Source organism: Astyanax mexicanus, chromosome 19 (assembly GCF_023375975.1).
Source record: "Astyanax mexicanus isolate ESR-SI-001 chromosome 19, AstMex3_surface, whole genome shotgun sequence".
Classification (NCBI taxonomy): domain Eukaryota; kingdom Metazoa; phylum Chordata; class Actinopteri; order Characiformes; family Acestrorhamphidae; genus Astyanax; species Astyanax mexicanus.
Genome location: NC_064426.1, coordinates 22,721,610 through 22,738,991, shown reverse-complemented (window position 1 = coordinate 22,738,991; position 17,382 = coordinate 22,721,610). Strand labels below are relative to the sequence as shown.

At 35.8% G+C, this 17,382-nt stretch overlaps 1 protein-coding gene across 2 annotated transcripts in view; it reads right to left on the bottom strand.

Annotated features, from left to right (window-relative positions):
* Positions 1 to 352: 352 nt before the first annotated feature.
* Positions 353 to 17,382, bottom strand: part of ezh1 (enhancer of zeste 1 polycomb repressive complex 2 subunit) — a 41,422-nt gene continuing 24,392 nt past the window's right edge. The window contains exons 13-20 of one of the 2 annotated variants that reach the window (XM_015602530.3): positions 17,263 to 17,291; positions 17,024 to 17,149; positions 11,262 to 11,440; positions 10,561 to 10,656; positions 10,301 to 10,382; positions 10,091 to 10,171; positions 9,444 to 9,528; positions 353 to 8,235 (exon numbers count right to left, since the gene is read on the bottom strand). In XM_015602530.3, coding sequence (XP_015458016.3) covers positions 8,202 to 8,235; positions 9,444 to 9,528; positions 10,091 to 10,171; positions 10,301 to 10,382; positions 10,561 to 10,656; positions 11,262 to 11,440; positions 17,024 to 17,149; positions 17,263 to 17,291 — 712 coding nt within the window. In that variant the 3' untranslated portion in view covers positions 353 to 8,201. The remainder of the gene's footprint in view (positions 8,236 to 9,443; positions 9,529 to 10,090; positions 10,172 to 10,300; positions 10,383 to 10,560; positions 10,657 to 11,261; positions 11,441 to 17,023; positions 17,150 to 17,262; positions 17,292 to 17,382) is intronic. The other variant, XM_007237604.4, reaches the window with a different exon arrangement.

Genomic DNA, 17,382 nt, shown 5'->3' with positions numbered 1-17,382 from the left:
CCAAACTTTTTATATGGTGTTTAAAAAAAAATTAAAACCTGAACAAACAAAACAGCAAGAAAACAAACATTACAGGTCTGTTGATGTGTCTGGTCATGGCATAAGGTAAGGCAATGGTAGGGCAATCTTCTTGTCTTGTTGGAATAGCGATATGGAGTGTGTGTTCAAAAAAGTAGGGCCAATGGTTGCAGAGGTTTATTAATGTAACTTTGGGCTGTCAGAGTGCCTGTAATAAAGACTGAAGGTGATCCAAATACTAAATACTGTTATTTAATGTACCCTTATTATAAGTGTTACCAAATGTTTTACAGTGTTTTTTTTTAAGAACAACAACAAAAAAAAAACAGCAAGATTTCAAAGTAACTTATAAACTTTATTTTCCATACACATACCTGCTTGCTTTTACATACATGTCTTAACTCCATAGCATTTCGGTCGTCTGCAGAGAGCTCTCTTCGTAAAGTGGGCTTGAGTGGCATGGGTTTGATAATGGCAGTGTATAATTACAGAAATAATACAAGTGATGAAATCAGAACATTCAGAAGATTTAGTCTCAGGACACCAAAACATATACATGTATAATGTACACAGTACTTCACAGACAGGTGAAAATAATGTAATATAATTAAATGACACTTTTATATTCAGTTGACTTGCCTTCTGGTTCAGCATTACTGTTTTTGGCACGTTCATTTGAAATGGGAAGACTTGTGTTTCAGAAATGAATAAAAGAAAACGCAGTAAAAAAAAAAAAAAAACGTAAAAAATACAAACAGCTTACCTGGGCCAGTTCTGCTGTCTTGCACTACAGTTCCAAAGTTTGGAATCGTGTTTAAAAGCCTCCTAAAGCCTCCTAACCTCTTAAAGTTAAAATAATTATAAAATATGATCCCTACCTTACTCACATGTTCATGATGAGTCTTCACAAACCTCGATCTTTAAGTCTCCTCCCTTATTTGGCTGAAAAAATATATGAACTTAATCAAACAGAGATGTAAAGAGCTGTTGATGATTCTGACCTAAAATTATACAGAATTTACAAAAAAATATACTATAAAATCTATAAAAATCTACATCCAGAATGGTTTGTGTTATCTATGTATCTGCTAGATGTATTTGAAAAAAAGATTTTATTTCAAGTCATTTTGTAGATTTTGGAGCACTTCTATTAGTCTATTCATCATAAAATTTGGACACCGTGTACCGAACAACAGTTTTCACCCTTATAAATGTAAACTAGGAAAAAAAATTAGTCAAGCTTTTATATATAAATTAAAAATCCCAAGATCCCAAACTTTTAGAACAGTAGTGCATATTGCAGACATTTAGGAATGCACGGATTTTTTTCAACCAGGAGAGAAATGAACACGTTAAAGGGCCCATATCCCACTTTTTCCTAATAATGTATTATTTTTTCTTTGTAATTCACTTACTGGAAATGTTTTGTTGTGGGTTTATATACTATGTATACCTTATAAATTAAACTGAATTGTCCTTTTTATGCCAATATTTGGAACTCTGGGCTATCAACATGAACACATTAACGCACTTGTGGCCCTATTTTAGCAATCTATAGTCAAGCTGTCATTTGTGCAGCTTGATTTAGGACGTGTCAGTGTGGCTTTGCTATCGTAACAATGGGAAAAGTATGCCACCTTATGTCGCTCAAAATGCGCAAAAAGCATGTACTAATTCTCTAAACTAGTCATGGGTGCGTTTTGGGCGTAACATGAAATAAACCAACCAGAGTGTCACTTGCCATTCCATTTCTGAACAAAATAATTTTCCATTTATAAATCCAAAAGCTGATTCATTGAAATCCCTATTTATTTCTGCCACTGAAATCTGAACTTAGACAGAGTCTAAATATAAGCATAACAACTTGGCATCAACTACAAAATGAGGACACAACTTCAATTGTCTATAACTTTTGGGTGAAACGGTGGGGCTAAACTGCTGTAGTCTGAATAGGTGGATATATCACACATAGCATGATAGCACTGTTTTCATACAGAACCAATTTTTTTTTTCCAATACGATATGGACCCTTTAATTTCTCAGCATGAACATGACACATATTATTCAGAAGCTCTTTCACAATTCAACTAAAGAACCAAGCACTTGTGTTTTAAATTTTCATGTGTCATATTGAGTATTTGGACAACATTATTCATGAGACATTAGACATGATAAGAGTACTGAAGGCATATTACTCTCCCAATAACAAAGAGCAAACATACGATGTTCCTTCAGGTAAGATCTGAGGAGGCAAATTCATCTACAGAATACGTAGTAAGTAAACAATCATAAATGATGCATAAAATGCTGCATAAGTAACTAAAAACAAACTTAATATATACTTAAAAAAGTCACACGTGGTTACTCATATAGAAATAAATTAATACTGTAATTCAAATAATAAATTATTATTATTATCATTATGGCCATATGTGGTTAAAAAGCCTTACAAATAAGTATGTACCTAATGAGGCATATTATAGAGATGTTTGTAGCTTGTTAGCATGCTGTCTTTGTTATATATTACATGAACAAAACTTGATTACAAACATGTGTTATCATAAAAACTAGCATTAGCATTAGCGTTAACGTGCCTTCTCAAATCTTTCCTGAAAAGAACACACTAAGTGCAAATATAACTTCAGGGCATTTATTTCAGTCAACATGGCTGCTGTAGTTTGGTTTAGCTCTTAAAAATTTTTCTTACATACAAAAGGGACAAATGACAGTGGAACCCACTCTTGTTTTCTAATGTAAACTCTTTAAAAAAAGCCCTAAGAAAGAATCTCCCACACGTTTCTTTGCTTTGAAACCTTCGTTGTCCCTCTTTAGCTCAAAGTTCACATTCAGTCTGTCGGTTTGTATGGTTACTTCTTTTGTTTCATTGCCATTGGACTTATTCCACAACTGAAGCAGACGTGAAGGATACCTGCTAATTAGCGCAACACTATCTTTGAATGCTTATCTTTTACAAATAGTCTTTTCGTTTTATTTATTTATTTTTTCTTTTTTGGTGCTACATAAGTTTGCAACAGCCGAGCGAGAAGCTTACAGCTGGAACAGAAGAGAAACCAGGCCAGAGATAGAGATTAGCTTAGCCGGTACAAGCAGTGACTGTAGAAAGCATGGACAGCGCTGTGGTTTAGGCCTCTGCTGACTGGATGTGGTATAATGTATAGCTCTGCAGATCCCCATATGTTTCAATGACAAAACAGACCATAATTCACACTAGGGCTGCCGGTATCCACTTTTCTCATACTGTCATACCATGTAAAAAAAAATTACAGCAGTATACGGTATTAACATCCTTTAAATTCTGGGTTATTAATAGACTGAAAAATTGTCATAGTTCAGTTTGTTTACGTCAGTCATACAGTAAATGTTAAACCCATACCTGTCAAGTCTCCCGTTTTGGCCGGGAAACTACCGTATTTTACTCCTCTTTCCCGCCGTCCTCCCGTATTAGTATTTTCCCGTAAATTTCCCGTATTATACTAAATAAAAAAATATATAGGCCACAGGCGACAATGCACTGACCGCTGTGTGTCTCTTAACCAATCGTGGTGCCGGTTCAAGGAGAAAGTCCCGCCTTTCAGGAGAAACAGCCAATCAGCTAGCTGGTTTTGCGGAGTTTAGTGTGCTGTGAGTTCAGGCAGCTAGTCGGAGCAGCTGTCGTTAAAACTAATCTGGATATACGGAGATTTTTCTAAAAGAAAGGTAACTAACCATGTAAACTATGATGAGATTGTTTCTGATAGCTGGTTAAAAAGACTCTTCTCTGAATCAAAACATAAATTAAACCCACTGTGTGTTTAATAAAATCCAGCTTGTGACTCAGTTAGCTTAACTTTAGAATTAGCTAGATAGATATTCAGGGTTTGAGAAAAATCTACATATATATATATATATATATATATATATATATATATGTATATATATATATATATATATATATATATATATATATATATATATATATATATATATATATATATATATATATATAATGCCCTGTCCTGATGTGCCTGATCAGCCAATAACTATCATTTCCAAACTCTGTTAGTTCAGGGCTAGTTTTAGGGTTTGTTAGAATTTGTTTAAATCTCAAGTATTGTGGTAATGTATTATAATGTAATGTAATGTATTATTTAGAAGGGGTAGAAGAGATGGTTGAGCTGGAGAGAGAGAAAATGTGGAGAGGGCTGAAATTAACTGAACTGATCAGGAGTGGAGGCCCCTGTGTAGGCCCCTTAGGACTATTATTTACTTATGGAATATATCTGATCCATGTCCTTTTTGTAAATTTGTGCACCCTTCAATTTCAATTTTAAATCTATTAAATAAAAAAAAAAAGAATTTCCCCCTCGTTTGGGCTGTTGGGGCGGCGGAAAAAATCCCTTATTTTTAAGTCCAAAACTTGACAGGTATGGTTAAACCATCAGTATGACGATAAAAAAAATGTGTACACAGCTAATCAAAAAACATTACTTAGCTAGCATTATAGCTAAACTTTACTTAGCTAGCATTATAGCTAAACTTTACTTAGCAAGCATGATAGCTAAACTTTACTTAGCAAGCATGATAGCTAAACTTTACTTAGCTAGCATGATAGCTAAACTTTACTTAGCTAGCATTATAGCTAAACTTTACTTAGCAAGCATGATAGCTAAACTTTACTTAGCTAGCATGATAGCTAAACTTTACTTAGCTAGCATGATAGCTAAACTTTACTTAGCTAGCATGATAGCTGAACCTTTACTTAGCTAGCACAGAGACTGTAAAAAAAGATGGACGCCGTGTCGCCGTTCCCATTCATTCAATGAAAATGAAGCCAAAATCTTCCGCCATGTTGGCGATCCTGATACCCGAGTCTGCGCAGTAGAGACCAGAGGAGGGAGAAAGACTGTGGAAAGACAGCCTACTCATTTAAATAAACCCGCCCGTGAGGGCTGCCTCGAGGTCACAGGCTGCGGAGCGGAGCGGAGCTGATGGTCTGTTATTGGTCCCACCCATAACCAGCCCTTTTACAATAACCACACCTTTTTTGAATAGAGCTGAATAACGTTTTTAAAAACTAATTCTGTGAGGATATAAAAAATTGGCAATATAAGCAGAGGTTACACTAGCTGCTGCATTTAAATAATGGAGGCAGAATTACAGTATATTAGAAAAAAAACGTGATTGAAAGTTGTCTGTTTTGCCATTGAAACCTATGGGAATGGGTGGGGTTATACAGCTTTCTGAAACCGAACAGCAGGGGGCGCCCGACCTGTGGTGGCTTCACTTTTGAGAGACAAGGCTCTGTCAAGCTAAACACAGTCTATGAGCTAGCATGATAGCTGAACATTTACTTAGCTAGCATGATAGCTGAACATTTACTTAGCTAGCACGACAGCTAAACTTTACTTAGCTAGCATGATAGCTGAACATTTACTTAGCTAGCAGGATATCTAAACTTTACTTAGCTAGCATGACAGCTAAATCTTACCACAGAACACACTCCAATCTTTCTGACTAAAACTTAATTTATAGTCAAACTTTACACAGAAATTATATTAATAAAACGAGTTCTGTTTATACTAGCTAATTTGTACTAGCTAATAGGGATGTGCCATATTGTATCGTATGCAGAAATATTTCCAACATTTTTGAATATTGTGAAAGATAATATTGTGCCATACCACCCACCCCTAATTATCACATCAGGGTACTACTTTTTTGCTGTTTTTAGTAAAACAAAAAATCACACTGTTCTCATTTCTCATTATATATCTACCAGAGACAGATTATATCTGTCCAGTATAATTCATTTCACTTTAATTCTGGATATATGGAGATATTTGCAGTGCATTATTAGTATCATGATTGGTACACAACACTATTTTCGGTTTCCGCATTTTACCAAGTCCTGTTGTGTTCTGAAGCTGAAGCTCACTTGCTAAGCTAAGCTAGCTTCTAGTACAGAAAAACAGAGTTACACAGAGCTCAGTGCAGCTGTTTTTAACTAACATACCTGAGAATTGATGATAAAACAAAGAATAAAGTCTTAGTTAGCTAGCGCTAATAGCACAAACTGTGTTCCAGCTAAATGAGGCTCAAATCACACACTTTTAGAATAGAAAATTCTTTGCCTAAGTGTACAACTTTGTTGGACCCAATTTTTTGTGTTTTTTCCCACCCATTTTCTGAGAGCCACGTCAAATTTAGTGAACACCCCAACCCCCCATCTTGTAGCCATCTTAAATTCACATGAATGAATGAATGACATATTTTGGCCTCTTATAGTAAGGCGCAGAGCAGAAATTTGGCACGTCAGAAAAGTAATATTTATGCAATACCACCCTTGGTTACAAATACTGCTATATAAGGTAAATTAATTGCATGTTTACAGTTGACACATTACCCATTACATTTAGAGGGTAAACTTGCACTGCTAGCTCAATGAAGGCGGTCTGAGACACACTTGGCCTGGGAGAGGGAAGGGATTTTTTAGCAAATGAGCTCACCTTCTGGTGTCTACTCCCCAGTTTATAAAATAAAAAAATGATTTAATTTATTACACTTAATTTCTATAGAACGGAAGGAAAACGAACTAGGCCATGGCGTCCATGTTTTCTACAGTCACAGGGTACGAGACTGCGGCATCGTAACAGAAGTAAATTGCTAGCCTGGCTGCGGCTAAACGGACGCTAGCACAGGTAACAGACAGGCTTGGAAAACAGCAGAGCATTGCAGATTATAGTAGTAACAGGCTAACATTATCACAGTACACTACAGTATAGTTGAAGACAATATTATTGCGGATTTTGTTAAAAATGAAAGTCGTTCAGCAGCGGAAAGACACTGAAGACGACTGAATACTACCAGTAAAAATGTGACTGAAGTGAAAGAAACGGTCTTGGCTCTCACGCCTGAATAAACGGACTAAAACAACGGTTCTCTTACTCTGAAATCTTGTATATTGAGTACATATATGTATCCTAAAACTGTTTATGGTTCATACACTTGTGTACAGAGTCTACCGCAATGTAAATATCCTGAACTGTTGGCCGCAAATGGTCTGAACTAGCAGAACGATACTGAACTGCACTATATGTTTAAATGTTTGTGGGCACCTCTTTTAAGGAATGCGTTCAGTTTGTCTAGTCCCTTTAAACAATATGACTCTCTGGACCATATAAATATGAACAAATAGTATTGGTTTCATGTCTTATGCCAGGTGTGGGCTAGAAGAGTATAAAGGCCTCATCACTGAGCTGTAGAGCAGTGAGCTTTGGTAGTTCAATTCCTTTGATTTTGGAAGAAAAATAATTAAAGGAGAACTCCAGTGTAAAATTGATTTTGGTAAAGTAAAACATGCTAAAGAGTATTAACCTTTGTTAAAGAGCCCACCTCCGTTCTCTTGCAGCTTTCCGAGATCCAGTATTTTTTTCCAGATGGCCAAACATGCTTTAGATAGGATGATATGGGGCATATTTTTCCCCTGCAGATAAATATTTTTTTTCACCGTTATCCAGGCTCAAAGTTGCTCCACACCACACTGATAGAATGCGGAGAGCCCTGACATTTAAAGCAAGGCATTAATAACTGTAAAAGTGCACAAGAAGCTTATTTAAAAATACTGTTTACAACCCATAGTGTAACCATTTTAAAACTTATTAATGTCTCGTTTTAAATGTCTCTCCAGATTCTACCAATGAGGCTGTGGAGCTATTTTGAGCCTGGATAATGGTATTAAAAACAATTTAACCCCAGGGGCAGAAAATGCTCCATATCATCCATTCTAAATCAACTGCAAAAAAAACTGCATCTCGGAAAGCTGCGGGAGAACGGAGGTGTGCTATTCAAAAAAGATTTTACTACACCAAAAGTCAATTTTACTACCCACTGGTACGTTTTACGCAAAAAAACACGGCAGTTCAGACCATTCAACTGACCTTAAGTTCATAAACAGAAGGAGCATGTGACCTTTGTGTGTGTGATGATTTTGTGATGTCATACAAAGAAAACACAACAACATCACAGAATCCAATCCTGGGAGCAGAAACAGATCCATATTGCCCACATTAGAACCGCAGTCCTGAGCGAGGAGAGATGCAGTGTGGGCAGTAGCAGTAACAGCATTACCAGGTGGAAGAGGTAAAGTCACACAACGTCGACCTCTCTCTCTATGCCCACGTATTTCAAGGCGTCAGCCTGGCTGTACCTACGAGGCAACTGAGATATTAGAATGTTGTCTAGAACCTGTAAAGAGAGCACAAGCTAAGCACAGTGTGTCTGAAAGTGCCAACACATAAAAGACAAAGTTTTTTAATCACTGTCACTGGTGTTAAACGTTTATTCCATTCACACTGTTCCAGAATGTCCTGACCATTTTTCTACCTATTCCCTGTTGTGGTCTGACCCATTCACACTGATCTAGAACAGTGGTTTTCAACCTGTGGGCCGCAAACCCCCAGTGGGCTGCAGAGGTACTGCAGGGGGCTGTAGGCCAAAATTATTTGTTTTCTATTGTGCATTTTTTCATGTCAAATGTAATTAAGGTGTAAAGATAATTAAGTAATGAATTTATTTGCAAAATAAGGTCGAGCATGTTAATTGGTTTAATGTACTACAGAGTGAGCATGTAGATTAACAGGCTAGTTATTTAAGAGAGTCTGATTGAAGCAGTTTTCCTGTGTTATGCGTTTTACACATCATAGATAAATGGTTAAAAGACCCTGAATCTGCACCAATTAAGTGAAGCAGCCCCTGTATCACTGACACCACTTAGAAAAGCAGTATAAATGCAAACAAAAATATAACAGTGAGTACCCTAGCACTAGGCTTCACACGTAGAGTTTAGATTGTCTGTCTGATGCCCAACTTGAATTCCCACGCTTTCAAGAAAAAAGTGTATAATGTAGGCTTATGTTTTTTAATGAAATGTATTGTTGTATATAAAGCTATTGCATAATAATCACAATATAGCAAAGTAAGAAATTCAACTCTGACCTTTGTGATGTTGAACAGGTTAGAATGGTAATATAATCAATATAATGGTATAATAGTTGCACAGCACTGGCCTGTGCAGATTTTTTGGGCCTGATTTAAGCTCTATTTAGATGCACAGGACAACTTTGAAGAAGTTGATGGTTGTGCAGTATTTGGCTTTAAACAGCAAGAAAATAAATAATTAAATATTGGAGGTGGGTCAAGGGGGCTGCGAGTTCCAAAAGGTTGGGAACCCCTGATCAACAATATTCTCACTTGTTTATTTACATTGGTTTACAATATTTATTCAATCACTTTGTTCTACAATGTTTTCCCCCTTTTACATAATCTAAAATGTTTCCCCTATCAACCCTTATTCACACTGTTCTTGATTTTCTTTACAGTGATCTAGAATGTCCTCTTAAAAGCTATAGGTTATTACTATGGCATACCTGTAGTCAAAAAAGAGCTCCTCCCCCTGCTGTATGGCCCGTTTGGCAAAGATTCCAATGCGGTGGTCCCCGTTCACCATCACAACTGCAACAATCCAACAATCATATTCCATCACAAAAACATTGTGACAGAAACATTGTAGCTCACGGAAATAGTTAGTTTAACTACCATATTTTATCCAGTAAACACTTTCAGATCTTGTGTTTCTTTTTGTTTTTTAAATGTTTTGTTGCACACCAACTGAGACCTGTAGTCCATCAGAATTTACCATGAACCAACCAATGAACAAGGTTCTAAGTCAAAGAAACAGTAGCTTTGCCCCGCCGACTGCACTAAAAGAAAACAGCATCTCAAACATTAGGGCATATCAGCACTAGAGCCAGTGAGGTCAAGTAAGGGCTCACTAATTGTATGTGTTTTTTTAAAGCACTTTTTTATCAGTATGTTTATTTTACTGTTTAGTGATAGCAATTATTTCAGATAACTGAATTTAACCGTAATAAATGTTGAATAGTGGAATATTACAGTCTCCTTTTGTGTGCATTACAGTGTATATTATTTCTTTACAGGAACATAATTCAGGTCTGAAAAGATTAAAAGACAGTGTGTCTTAAAAATGTATAAATGCTAAACTTTTAGGACTTGCCTTTTGCGTAACAGTTGGGATTGACGGAGTGGTTGGCGAACCGGATCTTGTTCCCTTTTCGCGTGGCATCCACAACAAAGTCTGTGGAAAGTTGATGAGCAAATATAACGCAGGCAGAGTAAGATCACGGTAAGTGGAGAGTCTCAGTATTTTGTTAATAGTAATATATAATTCATTTAAATCTATCATAAAGCACGTAATGATATTCACCATTGTTCAAATTGAACAGAAAGCTGGACATGTACTTGTCGTAGATCCGACCTCTTCTGTCTGCCTCATCCTGGGAAATGATCTACACACACACACACACACACACACACACACACGTATAATGGCTGAATAAAAATGATTAAAAATCAGAATGTATTATTATTAAAATATGAATAATTCTGTTCTTCCAGTCCAGTGTGAGGTAAAATCAGTTAGTGAGCATCTCTGTATGTGTTTGCACTGGTGTGGGCTGAACTTGCCTCTCCGCAGTATTCAGAGATGAACTCATTCTTCTGGACGGGCTCCTTGATGAAAGTTCCCCAACCTGCTACATCAGACGGAGCCAGCAGGAGGTGCTGGAAGTGTCAAAACACAGAGCTTAAATCTTCAGCAAAGTTAGTCATCTTTTGATTAAATCAGTTTTAGATATTCATAGAGCATCTTTTATAGGTTATAGGTTTATAGGTTATGACAGCAAAATTCTAACAACAGAATTTATTTAATTTTAAAATATGCTTTATTATAATTCATCTATAGATCAAATTGATCACATCAGTAAAACAAATACTATGTTATAAAAAATATTAATTTGATTTTGCTGTTAATAATACATAATAGTTATGTCATTTTATAGTTTTGCTATTACTATCAAAACAATTGAAAAATGTCAATCATAACTGGATTTCTAGAGAGTCCTAATTAGGGATGCACCGAAATGAAACTCTTTGGTATTCAGTCTTCGATTTTGACACTGAATAGTGAACATATTTTTTTTGCAGATTTTGCCACTTTTTTCAGGATTACATAAATAAAGAAACCAGTACAAAGTGCTTTTTTGCCATTTTCTTCCAAATAATTTTAGTTGCCGAATATGCGGTACATCCCTTGTCCTAATGCTTTTACTGAAGAGAGATTTTATTTAACCATTGCATCATTAAACATTTAATCAGGTCACACATACCTTTTTGAGTCCTCTCTGGATGCTGCAGTTCTTGCAGGACACCTGTTTGCTGTCCCAGTGGTCAGAAGCTCCACAGGTCATGCACAGGTCAGGATCACACTCCCGTACAGCCAGGTAACACGGACACTGCTTGGTGTTACACTGGGTCTTACAGCGGCAGCCTGGGAACCGGTTCTGACCTAGATTGAAAACAATATGGTTGGAATGAAGCATAGAACCCAGGGAAACTCAGTTTTGAAGTAAAAAGAAATGGTTCTGTATCTAGGCAGAATTTATAAAGCTGATTTTCTTACTTTGGAACACAGTACCTACCAGGTTAACCTGACCCCACAACACTGGCTTATTTGAACAACCCAACATAAAGGGCTGTAAGAGTTATTCAAATATATGTTTACCTTGACCCAGGTTGGTTGTTTTTAACTCTCTTGAGGATTTCTATTCAAGCATTACATAAAAAGCTTTCATGTTTAATAAGGAACATTACTAAAAAGCATAACTGATATTGTGATAGAAAATATAAAAAAAAAAATTAAGTAAATCTGCTAATGTCAACATATAACGAATAAAATACTAAAATTGGCTTTTTCCTGAACTTCATTTTTAAATAAATATTTTTTCTAAAAAAAATATATATTTTCTAGTTTTGTTATGTTTGTGTGTTCTATTTTTTAAACATGCAGAATTAGGGTTGATTCCTGTTACTGATCTGAAATTATTAAGTGGAGTAGAGAGAAAACAGGCAGCTTCTTCAAGTGTTTTGTAGGAGATTTCAAAGCCCTCATATTTTCAGAATGCAAATAAGTTATTTTATTGCAGAGAAAAAGGGTTTTGTATCACCTACACCTGTAGACCGTATATCGGACAAGGCATTTTAAGGGGTTTTAACACAGACACATTAGTCAACAAAAATCATATTTTTATTCATATTTAAGCTTCTTCTTAGCAGGCTTCGGAGATTCTGACATGTTAGTTCCAACTTGTAAAGACGAGATGAAAAAAAAAAATATGACAAACATTAAGAAAAATAGGGGGTATGATATTTAGTCAAAGTCTCTTTTTTTTGTTCGTAGGTTAGCTAGTTAGCTTTTTGGCTAATGATGGCCAACTACACAAAAAGAACACATGATAGCTGACAGATATCATAAAAAAGGGCTGCAGCTACCCGAAAGTTGTGGTTTTACTCTTTTTCCTCCATAAGAACGGTATAAAAAAATGTTGTGCAAGCGAATGTTAGCTAGCTAGCTAATGCTATCAGTCATAAATTGATATCTCAGATTAATAATAATATTTAATATTTGAAATTGAAAATAAGAATATTTTTATTTAATCTCACAGAACGTGTGAATGAATGTTTACTAACAGATTTCTGTCAGCCAGAAGTAGCTACAGCAGTTAAGCTGACTGTTTTAATCACTTCCCTCAGCTGCTATTCTAGCCCTCTTCTGCTGGGTATGTTTTTTTTTTACCCGTATTACCATGTCTCAGTGATTTTTAACTGTTTTGACCAACATAGACAAGCTGATTCCATTTGCAACTAGCAAATGATATTCTGTGGTTTTTCCAACTTGTAAGAACAAGAAGGAAAAAAAATAATACGACAAACATTATAAAAAAAATATGATGCATAGTCCAACCCAGTTTTTTGATTAATAGGTGAGCAAGTTAGCTAACTAAGTAACTCTACAGTTAAACTATTACATAGATAACGTTACAACCTACTTAAAAAGAACATATTGTAGCTGATATATCATAAAAGGCTGCAGCTACCCACAAGACTTGTTTTTTACCAGTTTTCCTCCCTCCATAAAGACAATGTAAACAAATGTTGTGAAAGCTAATGTTAGCTAGCTAATGCTATTCGTCACAAATCTATTCCTCAGAAGAAAATCAGGTTACTAAAAATTTTACTTAAAAAGTGATTAGAAATATGCCAGTCTCTGTGATACAGCCAGAGGAACAGCAGTTGAGCTAGCTGACTGTTTTAATCACTTTCCTCAGCTGCTATTCTAACCCTCGGCTGGGTATTTTTCTGCCCATATAGCCAGATTTTCCACTGTTTTACCAGCTTAGATCATTTGAAACCAGCTACCAGCAAAATCTTGTCAGAATTGTGACAGTCATGGTAGTTAGAGAGTAGTACATGTGTGTCATGGTACCTAATCTAGCAACTAGCCTGCAATTGTCCCAACTACAGTTTTTTTTTTATTTTAAGTCTTTAGCTTTAATCTACATCACAGAAATCAGTCTTTCCTGTACAGTTGGCAAAAACTGACTGTGCATTTCTGCCCTCTAGTGGTAAAGAACACAGATCTACAAAGCAGGAGCTTTGGCACAGTGCTCTGGAAAAAAACAGCTTCATTGCATTCTCCTCCACTCAGAGAAAACCACCTTTTAACCAATACATTTCCATGATTTTTTCATGACTTTTCCATGCTTTCATGGCAACTTTTTATGACCATACGATTTTTAAAACAGTGCAAATATGGACAATGAAACAAAAAAAAAAACTACCAAACAAAATCAAAGTAGAAGCACAATCTTTAATAATAAAATGTGTGTCAGATCCTGAATGCTCCATTGTTTAGGGCTAACTTACTGAATTAACTCTGAGCTGATGTATTTGTAGCTCAAAATAGATTTTCTCCATTGATAAACTGAAACACTAAATTTCCATGACTTTTCTAAAACTTTTTTATTTTTCCAAAACTTATCCAGGCCTGCTTCAAAATTCCATGACTTTTCCAGGTTTTTCATGACCATATGAACTCTGAATCAAAATTCTTTAACTACCACCCTGTTTAAAAATCCAGCTTAAGACTAAGAAAAGTAAGTACTGATTTGTACTTAAAAGGGTACAAAGCTTGTCGCTGAGGCTGTACCTTATATTGAGGTACAAAAAAGTACCTTTCAGTGAAAGTCCTTTTTTGTACCCATGGTTTTTGTGCCAGTAAAGATTATAAAGATTATAAACATTATCATCAACTAAATATGGCTCAAAGACTTGTGCAATTAAAATATATATTGTTCATCAGTACAGTGATACAGAATACTGAGTGTACCATTTGGCTGGTTAAATGGTACAAATTTGTACTTATTGCTGTTAGAAATTACTTTGTACTTCAGAGGGAACAAATCTGACCCTGTAAAGACCAATATTGTACCTTTGAGGGTACAATTATAAAGAGTGTACCTTTGAGTACAAAAAAGTACTCATATCGTACCTCTGTTTTTTAGAGTGTAAGACCAGCTTTGATAATGCTACATATTGTTGCTCTCCATAAATCCAGTCCAAACCAATTCCATCTTTCTGCCTTATTCTGAGCTACTGTTAGAGCTTAGATTCCACCAGTTAAAGCTTAGATTCTCTGCCCGAGCCCGACCCAACCTGAGGCCTGCCCCAAATTCGGGGTGAGATTTCCCACCACTTTCCTCAGGGCTAATCACAATACAGTAAAGTAACAAATCAAATTGTGTTTAAAAAAATGTTACAAGTTACAAAGTTATAATCACACAGCTCTGGAACTGTGCAGTGAGCAATGCACACGCATCAGCTCCTCCGCTTGTTCGTGAATAGCCTTGCTGTTTATTTTGCACTAAGGCTGTACGCTTAAAATAAAAAAATAATTTTGTCAGACAGTGTTCTATATTCTTAAACATTGTAAATTACATTACAGTAGACGGGGAGATCGGTTCTTTATAAACACTGTTCTTAAATAATAGATATTTTGCTTCTTGCAATGTTAATTAACATCATCTGAACAGATTTCGCTCATTCAAACAGTTTGAAAATGTTTATAAAAAGTTCAGTTTTAGACTCTACTCACTAAAAATGTCTTGTTTAAATCGGGCTCGAGCTCACCAAAACTGTTTTTGAGGTGGGTCTGGTCGGGCTTGGGCTTTATTTGCGACAATAAAGTTCTAAAATGAGCTATATACATAAATTTAATGTAACTTGAATTTTAGTGGTGGCTGCTCTATCCAGATTAAAACTTTAACCAGCTCTTAACCAGAACAGCATATTCAGCTCAATCAGCTTGAGCAATTGGAGTTGGTCAGACTGTGTGTTTAGCAGGAATAAGAAAGAAAAAAAGGAGAAAAAGGACAGAAGGCAGTAGGGCAGAAGAGAGTAAAATGGGCTTTTTATAGACACCTGCACTCGTCTTACCTGGCTTTGTGGGAGAGTGCTTTCATTCGATAGAATGAAAAGGAATAAAAAAGAATCGACAGATAAAAGGCTCTTTGGAAAAAAAATCCACTGGACACTTTCCTCAAACCAAAGAGGGTCTATGGAGTATTAAAGTGTGTGTGTTTGTGTGTGTGTGTGTATTTTCATACAAATCATCTCTAGAAAAAAAGAGAAAAACAGAAGAAAAAAAGCTCCTGACTCCACAACAACAAAACAGTTCCAGGCTTTTTTCTAAGGGTCTGATTCTCAAGGGCCTGATTTTCAGTTACTGAGGTTCATATTAGGTTTAGTTTTTGTATTAGAATTTATAAACTCATATCCACTATATGGGTAAAAGTAATGAAACACTTGCTAATTCGTTGGTTCGTCTGAAATCAGCAGTATTAAAAAAATCCTGCTTTTCTTTGTTCAGGCAAGGCTTTCTAATATATTCTGGAACATTGCTGTTATAGGGTTTGATTGCATTCGGTAATAAGAGCATTAGCGAGGTGAGGGTTTTTGATGACCACCACCTCACCTCATTCCAGCTCCCCAGCCAAGATGTATTGCATGAAGTACCATTATTCCATAGAATATAGTTCACAGTAGGGGTGGGCAATATTATATCGCTTACAATATATCGTGACACAGAAATCTCATGATATTAAAAATCCATATTTTGATAATAGGGATTTTCTGTCTTAAAAGTAGTCTATTATTTACTGTGAAGTTTTAAGTGCATTTATTGTATAATTGTTTGTTAACAGTTTATATCGTCGCTGTCCTGTGAAAAACACTTTTTTCAAAAACTCAATTTTTGTTAATTTTTAGTTTACTACATAATTTGAACAGAGAAACTGTCCCTTACACTGTGCCAAAATTTCTTAATGCATAGACCAATAGAAACCCTTTCAAATTACCCGAAATAAACTTTTTTTTACATTGACTTCTATTAAAAGTTTACAAGTTTTTTTTTTTTTTGGAGATAAGTGTTTTTCATTGGACAGCGACGATATGCATGCACTAAATATTCTGCAACATTTTTTGCTGCATTATATTATTTTATGCTGTATTTATATTTTGCCATATTATGATTATACTGTTATACCATTATACTATATTCCTGAAATTAATTAATTATTTTAGTTTTCCTATATCGCCAAGTATATTGTTATCGCAAAAATACCCTGAAATATCGTGATATTGTTTTAGAGCCATATCGCCCACCCCTAGTTCACAGCTCCATAGCTTATTGTTGAGGGGGATGTCTGGCCCCCACTCCTTGCCCCTGCATTAAGATACATGATTGCACAGGTGTTGCTGCAAAGTAAATTAGTGCACCACCACTCCAGAGCCTGCTAAAACTTTCTGTATATTCTTTAGTTTATAGTCTTTCTCTGTTGTGTTAGCATCAATTGTGTTAATGTTCAGAGTGTTACGCAGCTGCTTAAAAAAGTCTGTAGGCTTGAGGCTTGAGGAATCATTAAGCATTTAGGGGTGCCAAGAAGTTGCATGTGATTATATTTGTTTTATTCTTGAACTGTTTGTATGACGATGTGTGTGTGTGTGCATGTGTGTATATTTATGTGTCACTCACACTCGTGATCACATTGGCAGAATTTCTCGCAGAAGTTCTGGGTCATCACACACGGGCAGGAACTGTCACAAGGGTGCTCTGGGTGGTCACATGGCTGGTAGTTGTACACCTGATTGGACGAATTATCTAAGGCAACAATGGCAGACAAAACGACTGTAAATCTTGGGTTTACAAATGGGGGCATTCTTTGATATGATGCAAATCTGTTTGATTTATAAGTTTAAAGAGAATGAGCTTACCTTTCTTTAGCTGGATCTTGGCCCACAACCTACAGAAATGAAGACAATTTCTGAGGTCAGGATCTTAATATATTGCATATATTTTTATACAGTATCATCACACCTAAAAAATAATTACAA